The 11,396-nt window shown below is 46.8% G+C and overlaps 1 protein-coding gene and 1 pseudogene across 1 annotated transcript; both read right to left on the bottom strand.

Moving 5' to 3' along the window:
* Positions 1-283: 283 nt before the first annotated feature.
* ZNF304 (zinc finger protein 304) lies at positions 284-6,701 on the bottom strand. The gene is made up of 3 exons (XM_008578035.1): positions 6,631-6,701; positions 4,216-4,342; positions 284-2,189 (listed from the first exon to the last, which is right to left on the bottom strand). The coding sequence occupies exons 1-3, from the start codon at positions 6,667-6,669 to the stop codon at positions 373-375; spliced, it is 1,983 nt and encodes a 660-aa protein (XP_008576257.1). The 5' UTR covers positions 6,670-6,701; the 3' UTR covers positions 284-372.
* A 2,560-nt stretch (positions 6,702-9,261) lies between these two features.
* On the bottom strand, positions 9,262-10,307 carry LOC103594781 (annotated as a pseudogene).
* Between the last annotated feature and the right edge of the window lie 1,089 nt (positions 10,308-11,396).

Genomic DNA, 11,396 nt, shown 5'->3' on the forward strand with positions numbered 1-11,396 from the left:
AACATGATTACCTGTAGGGAACAGGAGAGCACAGAGGTCTGCCTTTCCTGAGCATAATGGAGCAATTAACACACACAACTGGTAAGAATAAGATGGCTTCTGCCACAGGCACTGGCAGTAACATAACTCTGTCAAGAGCCCTGGACAGCTCAGAAAGTGCAACACACCTCATGAAATCGTCCCATGTATGTGGTGCTTATTGGAAAGTCCCCCAGGGTGGATATATGAATCTACAATGTTCACTTGCTGGAGGATGGTTCTCTCACAAGGGATACTCACAGAGCTTTTTCTCTGGTGTGAGTTCTATTAGGTTGAACAAAGAGCACAGTTTTTGCATTCATAAGACCTTTCTCTAGTGTGAATTTTCTGCAGCTAAACAAGTTTAAGAGATGCAGCTAAAGGGTCACCAAAACTGTTGCATTCATGAGGCCTTTCTCCAGTGTGAACTTTCTGGTGCCGAACAAGATGGGAGCTTCTGCTGTAGGCTTTTCCACATTCACTGCACACATAAGGCTTTTCTCCGGTGTGTACCCTCCGGTGTAAAATGAGGCTAGAGTTGCGGCTAAAGAATTTCCCACATTCACTGCATTTATAAGGTCTTGCTCCAGTGTGAACTTTCTTGTGTTGAACAAGGTGGGAGCTACTAATGTAGGCTTTCCCACATTCACTGCACACATAAGGCCTTGCTCCGGTGTGAACTCTCTGGTGTAGAATGAGGCTAGAGTTGTGACTAAAGCATTTCCCACATTCATTGCATTCATAAGGCTTTGCCCCAGTGTGAATTCTCTGGTGTACAATAAGATTGGAGCTATGGCTAAAGAATTTTCCACATTCACCACACTCGTAAGGTCTTTCTCCAGTGTGGATTTTCTGATGCTGCACAAGTGTGTCTTTACGGCTAAAGGCCTTCCCACATTCACTGCACTCATAAGGCCTTGCTCCAGTGTGAATTATCTGGTGCTGAACAAGCGTGTCTTTGCAGCTGAAGGCTTTCCCACATTTGCTGCACACAAAAGACCTAGCTCCTGTGTGGACTCTCCGATGTTTAATGAGGCTGGAGTTATGGCTAAAAAATTTCCCACATTCAATGCATTCATAAGGCCTTGCCCCAGTGTGAATTCTCCAGTGCTCAATAAGGTGGGAGCTTTGGCTAAAGAATTTCCCACATTCACTGCACTCATAAGGCCTCTCTCCAGTATGAAATCTCTGGTGCTGAACGAGTGTGTCTTTACGGCTGAAGGCTTTCCCACATTCGCTGCACTTATAAGGCCTTTCTCCAGTGTGAATTCTCTGGTGCTGAACAAGGTGGGAGCTTCTGCTGTAGGCTTTTCCACATTCACTGCAGTCATAAGACCTTTCTCCAGTGTGGACTCTCTGGTGTTGAACAAGTGTGTCTTTGCGGCTGAAGGCCTTCCCACATTCACTACATGTGTAACGTCTGTTTCCAGTGTGAAATTTCTGGTGCATCTTTAGGTGGGACAGGTGAATGAAGGCCTTTCCACACTCCTTACACACATGAGATGTTTCTCCACTGTGAATTTTTCTGTGATTAATAAGAGCTGATTTCTCCTTAAACACATTTCCACATGGTATGCATCTAAAGGGTCTTACCTCAGTATGAGTTATATGGTTGTCAAGAAGAGTATAGGTGTTCAGGAAGGCTTTCACATCATCACTGCAGTTGAAAAGCATCTGCTCATCATGGACTCCCTGATGTCGCCCGAGATTGGAGCTGCGCGGGAAAGACTCTATGCCCTCAGTCCTTCTGTGACCATTGTGAGTGGTCTGGTGCTTGACTCTTCTGGAGCTCTCCAGCAAGTCTATCTCTTCCTCCCTGCATGTAAAGGGTCTCCCTAACATGTGTACTGTACAGCTCTTCACAAATGAGGCCCCTCCATCATCCCACCTGAAGGAATTCACTCCACTATGTTGCTTCTGGTGCTGGTAAAATTTTGCACTGAATGAAAATCCTTTCCCATATGGCCCACATGCATACAGTTTCTGCACAGGGTATGATCCCTGATGTTCAGTCAGGGGCAAAATGTCTTTTAAGAATGGGTCACACATCTCACATGGGTGGGTTTTCTGAATGAATGGAACTGACTCAGAAGTCCTGACATGTGACAGTCCTTCTACAGAAAAGCTCTGCTCAGAAGGTGCCTCCTCATTGTCTGCTTCACACTGACAACCTGAAAGCAAAGAAATGTCAGTGAAGTATATGTTGACTTTGGTGGGAAACAGCAGCCCCAATACAAATGTGTGACTCCGTTGGCTTGTTGGCGGGATGACAGAGCCGGATCAGTGCAAGGAAGGGCCATTTGGGCCTCTAAAGGTCACAAAATGGAGGAACCCTAACCCATGGGTAAAGACCTAACAATGGTGTATGGGACTGGGAGCAGAGGTGAGGTCTCTAACTCACTCTTCTGCAAAAGGGTTTCAGCAAAGCTTTGGCTGCTGATGTAATGTGAGCTCTATGTAGAAGGGTGTGTCCAGACCCAGGAAAATCTGACTCCACATAAGTAGCTGGTACTCAAGGAGTATTTAGTGTGCACAGCTCACGACACATTAAAGTAGACCTATGTTGTACAGCATTGCAGAGGGAGCAGAGGAGATTGAGTGAGACACGGAGGCCAGATAAGTGGGGAAATAACAAAGGGAAAAAGATAGGAGAGAAATGACAACTGGGCAATGGGCCAAGAATGGGGAATGAAAAGTAGAGATGAGGTATGGTTATGGGCCTCGGCGACAAAACAATGGTGAACACAAAACAGACTGAAAGTTCAATTTGAACCCACCCCTAACATGTCACCCTCCCCCAGCTCCCATTCAACAAGACCAGGCCCTCTCTAGCCCTCTCTTATTGTGGCTGGAGTAATGTCTGCCCTGTCAGACACACAGGGCTTTCTGCCCCCCCTCTAACTGGGCAGCTACAAGTGATCCAAAAGATGGAAATTGTAAAGAAAACAAAGGGCGGGTGAGTAGCGCAGGTATATCCACCCAACAGAGCAGAAAATAAAACGTTAAAAAAAGATCCTCCATGGAGAATTTGGCAGAACTACCCTGTGACTTCCACAAACAGTGACCATGCCAGTACCTGAAGTTCCTGGCACAGTCAGGCCCCAGGAAATGTCAGCTACAGAACAGGGGCAGAACCTGGGAAACAGAGGTGCCACAGATCAAGACAGTCATCAAGCAGTGAATGCCCAGCTTGTGTAGAATCCACTGAACGGACTGAAAAACTGAATCCTTTCCTGCAAGGCTTTGGGGCAGCAAATGTTGGTACTACTTAGCAAAGGAGGGAAAACTGCACACAGCCCAGCCCTAGCAACCATAGCACCCACTCTAGGAGCCTAGGAAGGAAAGGAAAAGAGTCACTGATGTGGCTAGACAGAAAGGGCTGCCCGTAGGGAACAGGGGAATAACCGAACCCCACCAAGGACACTAGCAACCATAGCACCCACTCTAGGAGCCTAGGAAGGAAAGGAAAAGAGTCACTGATGTGGCTGGACAGAAAGGGCTGCCCGTAGGGAACAGGGGAATAACCGAACCCCACCAAGGACACCTTATACGAAGTTATACGAACACTGGAGTGGGTGTGAAGGCCTGTGGAAGGCAGCCTCTAAGATGGCCCCCCAAGAGTATTCTACTTCCTGGTACTCTTACCCTTGCGTAAACCTCTTCCCTTGATAGTAACCTAGACTGACCAGCTCATTTCTAAGGGACAGAATACGGCAAAAATGATGGAATGTCACTTTCTAGATTTGGTTACAATCCTAAGCTTCCATCCTAGGCACTCTGTCTTGCTCACTTGCTTCCATGTCAAGTGAAGTCAGAGAAGAGAAGTCAGCTTCCATGTTATGAGGTACACTACAGAAAGGCTGACATGACAAGGAACTGAGAGAGGCCTCTGCCCAACACCCAATGAGAAACTTATGCACAAAGTCCAACAAGCCACAAGAAACTAAATCTTGTGAACAACACGAGTGAGCTTGTAAGTGGATTCCTCCTAAGATGGGCTTTCAGATGAGACCACAGCTCTGGCTGACAGCTTGACTGAAACCTGATGAGAGATTCTGAGCCAAAAGCACCCACATAAGCTGTGACCAGACTCCTAAAGCAATAAAATTAAAAGATAATAAATTTTTTATTGTTTCAAGCCATTAAATTTTGGGGTAATTTGCCATGCAGCAATAGATAACTAAAATGGGGACTTACCCAGTGTGGCCACAAGTGCAAAGTTTTCCAGCATCACATCACGGTACAGGAATCTCTGAGCTTCCTCAAGGAGTTCCCACTCCTCCCGGGAGAAGTACACGAACACATCCTCAAAGGTCACACAACCCTGCCATGATGAGGATAGTTAAGCCCACAGGCAGCTTCTCTCCTCAGAGCCCCCTCAGTCTATTCATTCACACACCCACCCCATTCTCTCTCCTCCTCAGCCTCCCAACTCAGAGGAGATACCAGGCCTTGGCACAACTAGTGCCTCTCTCCTCAGGTCCCTCTGATCATTATTTCCAGTCCAGAGCATAACCAGCAAGTGTGCAGACAGATGCTGACTAAACTCTGGCTGGCATGAAGAGTCCCACCCCATTCTCCTGCCAACCAATTCTCCTGGTGTTGTCCAGGTACCAACAAACTTCTGTTCAGTGTTCTCTCATAAGCCACCAATAGTAGAACCTTAAGGACATCAGTTCACATTCCTCTTAACATGCACATCATTCTTTGGACCACACACCTTCCTCACCTCTGGGAACCCACTACCACTAACAAACTCCTGGCCCTCACCATATGCACCTCCATGGCATCCTCCCATGCCACTCTGCACACAGTGTTCAGAAGTGCTCATCTGTCTTTATAACACTCATCTCTGCCACCCAGGTGCCTAAGCAACAGACCCAGTTCTCAGTCCCCAGATTCACCTTTCTTGTTCTCTAATGGAATCACCACCATGACTTGAAGATACTCCACTCTCCTCCGCACAGTGGCTGCCAACATTTGAACTTCTTCAACAGAACACCTCCCCAGAACTAAAACCCGTGTGTCCAACTTGATGTGTCAACTAAAGTGTCACTGGGACTTTTGGGTGTGTGTGGGCAGGGGGAATAGGGGGCCTCCGCACAGTGGCTGCCAACATTTGAACTTCTTCAACAGAACACCTCCCCAGAACTAAAAACCCGTGTGTCCAACTTGATGTGTCAACTAAAGTGTCACTGGGACTTTTGGGTGTGTGTGGGCAGGGGGAATAGGGGAACACGTAGCTGGCCAGTATGGGGATCTGAACTCTCAACGTTGCTGTTATGGGACTTCTTAAATTAAACATGACCAAAGCCTAACTCCTGATAGAACCATTAAAAATTACTCCTGCCACCAACTTCTTCATTTCAGTTTATGGCACTTCCATGATTCCATCAGTTAAAACAAAACCAAAACAAAACAAAAACCCTTGGTGTCCTTGGTACCATCCATGACTCCTTTCCTTCTCTCATTCACCCTTCACGTCAAAAACTCCAATCACCCTACTTTAAAAGACAGACACAAAATTCACCAACTTCTCTCACCTCCACAGCCACACCTTGGGCTAGATACCATCAACACTATTGCAGTTCTAGGCTCCTTGCTCACACCTTCAGTCTGTTCTCAATCTGAAAGCCAGAGGGACCCTGTTAAGATCTGAGTCAGATCATCTCCATCCTCTGCTCCAAATCTTCCATGGCTTTCACCACACTCAGAATAGAGGCCCAGCTCCTCAGCCTACCATTCCTGCCCGACTCCTGCCTCTGCTCTCTGTTCCCCACAGACATAATTAAGACCTGTAGTTCCTTGAGCACTCCGAACTCAGTATTACCTACAAGCGCTTGCACATGCCTGTTTCTGGGCCTAAAATACCCTGCAGTCCTCTCCCATTCGCTGCCAGAAGTGAGAATTTCTCCATATAATTCTTGGCCCAGATTCATGATGCTGAGCTAGAAATGATCCCCTTTCAAGTCCCCCAGACTCAAGTGCAGAAAAGAGATAGGCAAGAATTCCCAAGACATCACTGTCTCATCAGAAAATCTAGTCAGCGGTCAGCACTACTTTAAAAACATATACAAAACCTACACATTTCTCAAACCTCCACTGCCACTACTCTGGCCCACCCACCATCAACATTCACCTGGATTACAGCAGTAGACTTCATCCTAATCTCCCTGCCCACACCCATATCCCCGAATCTCTCCACTCTGCAGCGAGAGGGAGCCTCTTAAGAACTGAGTCACAGCACCTCCCTGCTCTGACCAAACCTTCCATGACTCCCACCACCCTCAGAAGAGAGACCCAGCTCCTCAGGCTACCATACCAGGCCTGACCTCTTTCTCTCTTCTCACCAGACATAAGAGATTTGTGATCCTCGGAACTCTCCTAACTCATTCCCATCTCCAAGCTTTTGTATAAGCTGGTTCCTGTGCTTGGAAACTCTTCCACACCTCAGCCCGTTGATAGGGGGAATGGGAACCTCTCTCCACATATATGCGAGTGACTGCCTTCCATAGTCTTTATACTCAAGGAGAGAGCAATGAAAGCGAAGCATTTCAGGACACACTAACCCCTATATCTGGGTCGGTGAGGGCTGAGGGCCCCTCCATTCACCTTAGCCCGGTCCATCATTGCCGCCGCCGCCGCCGCCATGGGATCCCGCGGGAAGAACTGGGTCGTCAGAACCGGTAGAACAGGGCGGGCGTGTGGGCTCAGCCGAAATCCCACACCTCCACTGGGTGGGATGACCTCGGCCTGACTGTCGCACTCGGAGCCCAGTCTCTCCCGTGTAAAAACGCGCGCAAGACTCAGGCTGCCACCTCCGGGGCGACAAGGTCGAAGGGCGAGCGCGAAGGCCTCCTTACGAGCGCAGCCCCGGCGGACACCTCCGCGCGAGGCCGCCTGTCCCACGACGGGGGTCACGGATCGTAACAAAGACGCGGAGGAAGGCCCTTTCCTCTCTACTGTCTTTCCTTGCTCGGTTCCGAAGAGCCGGGTGGGTAGTAGAGATGGCTGAGGACTCCAAGCCTTCACAACCAGTGTGGACACATCGGGAACAGGCAAAATACGTCACGCGGCGACGCCAAGAAGTCCCGCCCCTGCCTATATGGCAGCCGGAAACGCCCATCTCCTGTCCTGTCATTGGTCCAAAGCCCAGTGTGCCGTGCACAGACTTCTGGGTATTGTAGTTTGTGCCCTTCATGCTACCAGGCAATGGGCACCTTGCCGGTTCTCCCGGACAACCCCAAAGAGGCACTGCTGAAAGTCCAGGAGGAGGAGGAAATGGGGAAAATAATAATTTGAGTGCGAAAGCTCCTCTTAAAGGGACGCATCCAGATTTTCGTGGTCACCTGGGACAATGCAACGCTTCAGTAGTCTCCGGCAGGTGGGCCAGTCTTTAATCGTCCTGCTTCTGAGGCCCTGCAGAGCCGCTTCACCTCTCTTAGCTTTGCGGACTATTTAAATTGAACAATCAATATACCTCGCTCGTGGGGTCTTTGTGTAGAAACATTAAATGTTCCTCTGATTCACTGATTCCGAATCTTGCATCCCTGGTTTGGCAGTATCACTACGAACTTATTAAAAATGTAAGTTCTCATAACCAACCTACACCTTCTGACATAGAAACCCTGAGGGCGGGACCCTAGCTCAAGTTTGAGAACTGGAACTCTCTTGAAAAGTCATGAGAAAAAAATAAAGTCCAATGGCTAAAATAGGAAAATATCAAAATCTATCTCATGGGAAGTGACGTGAAAAGTGCTTAGCATAGGGCCTGGCACGTAGTGGTAAATACATATAGGCTATCATTATTATTAGTCATCCTCACCACAAGGTTCTCACATATAGTGCTATAGGAGGACAAATCAGAGACCACTTTCTGCGGTCCCTGGTGATATTTTTGAATACAATCACTCCCTGACTCAGCAAATAGCATCGTAGGTAATTGTTAAAATTTTTGCATAAAAGCACACCTGTGTACCTTTAGGCTCATTTAATTTTTTAAAACAAATCATGCAGAGGGTTTCATAAACTACAGGAAGCTCTATTGTCCAAAAGAAACATTATTACAGACCATACGATTCAAAACGTAGAATTATCAAGACTAATTGCTCATAGGCTTAAGTGGACAGTGGAGTTAACATGGTCTCATATTGTAATGTATTTCGTGAGATGACATAGTAATAATTTATGTCTAATTCACGGGAACAAGGACCCAAACTCCTACTGCCTTCCTCTCTGGCTCTCAGGGCAGGCAGACCCAGGTAGAAAAGTGTGATCATAAGACGCTCCAGCCTGATATCCCAGCTCAGGGTCACCAGGTCTATTCCTCTTCCTCATCAAGACACTATGTTCTCATCACCTCAACCTGCAGTTCCCAAGAGAGCACTAAGTCCCAGGGAGGGTGAAAACTAGAACCACTGAGGTCCAAGGAGATGACCCCAGGAAGAAACACTAATGAGAATAAAAAATGAAGAAATATTTTCACAGTCATTCATGCCCATATTCCATTGGCCAAAATTCATTTGCGTGATCTCAAATTAAGTGTAAGGAAAGGTGAGATGTGCTGTCTTCCTGGATGTCCAGAAGTAGAAAATAGTATTGGTGAACACCTAGCCAATTTCTAGGACAATCCATCAATTTGACTACCAAATACCCATTTTATTATCCATCATCTGTGTTCTACACTCTTATGCCCTTGATAATGTGACAACCAAAATCCTAACTGACTGCATTACAATGTTAGGATCTCTGGGTGATGTCTTCTGCAACTCATGTCCAGATATTGTTTCTCAAAGCTAAGGAAGCAACAAAAATATATTATGTGTATGTACACACACACACACAATAAATCATTCCCATTCACATCCAATATAAAGTTTTGCAATAGGGACACAATGGAACGTACTGAAACTGTTGAAAAAATAACTGCCAACAGACTTCTACACACAACAAATGTATCATCCAAGACTATTTGAGGCCAAAAATGAGAAATTATTTATTTATTTATTTATTTTGCTTACAAGGGACTTTATTGATGATATATGACAAGGTAGGGCTCCCTAAGCCCCTCCCCTTCTTCAGGGCATCTGGGATGGAAACTGTGCCAAGGAAGGGACATTCTCAGTATGTTGCAGGACTGAGTTGGGGCAGAGACTCCCCAGCAGCTGAGGGTCTGTCTGCCTCTTGTGCTCTTGCTAGGGCTGGTGGTTCTGGGAGTTCTTTCTCCTTGGAGGTCAGGTATTCTCAGTATGTTGCAGGACTGAGTTGGGGCAGAGACTCCCCAGCAGCTGAGGGTCTGTCTTCCTCTTGTGCTCTTGCTAGGGCTGGTGGTTCTGGGAGTTCTTTCTCCTTGGAGGTCAGGTGGACCACAAGGTCCACCACCCTCTTGCTGTAGCCATATTCATTGTCATACCAGGAAATGATCTTGACAAAGTGGTCATTGAGGGCAATGCCAGCCCCAGTGTCAAAGGCGGAAGAGTGTGCATTACTGTTAAATTCACTGCAGACAACCTGATCCTCATTGTAGCCCAGGATGCTCTTGAGGGGGCCCTCTGATCCCTTCTTCACCACCTTCTTGATGTCTTCATATTTGGCAGCTTTCTCCAGATGGCATGTCAGATCCACAACTGGCACATTGGCAGTAGGGACATGGAAGAACATGCCAGGGAGCTTCCCATCCAATCTGACAGATGACCTTGCCTACAGCCTTGGCAACACCAATAGATTCAGAGATGATGTTCTGGAAAGCCCCACGGCCATCACACCACAGTTTCCCAGAGGGGCCATTTGTGATCTTCTGGGTGGCAGTGACTGTGGACTGTGGTAATGAGTCCTTCCATGATGCCAAAGTTGTCATGGATAACCTTGGCCAAGGGGGCTAAGCTTTTGGTGGTGCAGGAGGCATTGCTGATGACTGTGTGGGGGGTTTGTAGGTTGCATGGTTCACACCCATCATGAACATGGGGCATCAGCAGAAGGAGCAGAGATGATGCCCCTTTTGGCTCTGCCCTTCAAGTGAGCCCCAGCCTTCTCTAAGGTAGTGAAGACACCAGTGGACTCCACAATATATTCAGCAACCATCACTCCAGTTGTTGTTGGCAGGATCTCACTCCTGGAAGATGGTTATGGCCTTCCCATTGATGACAAGCTTCCCATTCTCTGCCTTGACTGTGCCATGGAACTTGCCATGGGTGGAATCATACTGGAACACATAAACCATGTAGCTGAGGTCAGTAAAGGTGTCATTGATGGTGACAATATCCACTTTGCTGGAATTAAAAAGCAGCCATGGTGACCAGGTGCCCAAAAAGGCCAAAGCCATTTGACCTTCACCATCATGTCTCAGGGACACAGCTGGCATTGTATGAGAGGATGTAGCTTTCTGTGTAACAGGGAGGAGTAGAGAGCCAAAAACGAGAAATTAAGTGGAAAAAACCAACTGGAACAAAATGACACTTTAAAGATTCTATTTAAGGCTGAAGGAAAGTGATCCCAGGTGAATGGTCTGCAATGATAGAAGGAATGAGGATCTGAGAGAAGGGTGCATCTATGGATTAACACAACTGCACATTATCTGTATAAAACAGTATTTCCTTCTGGAGACAGACTGATGGAATTACCATTGCATATCCTCAATAGCACATAAGCCAAGATAGGCAAATCAATTAATGTTTAAGTTTTTTATTTTTCCAGGAAGAGAGCAAAGACATGAATTACTCTGTAATTATGTGTAATATGTGAAATAAGTGTATTGTAACTTTTAGCTTGAAAACTAATAAACAGAATCAGAGCATACACCTTACAAATTTGAAGAAGAAAGAATTAACATGTAAATAAATAATCAATAGAAAGTGTTAAGAAAGGAGGTGAACAAAACAAGTGAGACAAAGAGAATCACACACATGCCCAGAGGGTGTATTTAAACCCCAATGTATTGGGTATCCCATGAAATGAGTATGGTGTAGATGATCAAATTAGTAGTAAGTAATTTTTGATGTGTTAAAAATTCCCAACACCTGCTCCACCATTTTCTGCTATGTGAGACACCTGGGTCACTGCTGCTACCAAGGCCTTCACCAAATGTGTACCCTGGACTTTGGACTTCCCAACCTCACAAACTTGTGAGACCCCTGGGTCACTGTCACCACCACCAAATGGACTTTGGACTTCTCAGCCTCAGAATCTTTAAGACTCTCTGGGGAAGGCACACAGGCCCAAAGCCGGCGGCAGCCGCGGCCTCCATGAACACGTGCCTAAGAAAATACATATGACAAAGGAATGTGGACTTCCGGTCAAGATGGCGGAATGGATGGTCGCCAACATCACTCTCTCCCACAAATCAACCGATTTACAACTATAAAAACATAACATTAGGGGCC

This window comes from Galeopterus variegatus, unplaced genomic scaffold (genome assembly GCF_000696425.1).
Source record: "Galeopterus variegatus unplaced genomic scaffold, G_variegatus-3.0.2 Scaffold1620, whole genome shotgun sequence".
Lineage (NCBI taxonomy): Eukaryota > Metazoa > Chordata > Mammalia > Dermoptera > Cynocephalidae > Galeopterus > Galeopterus variegatus.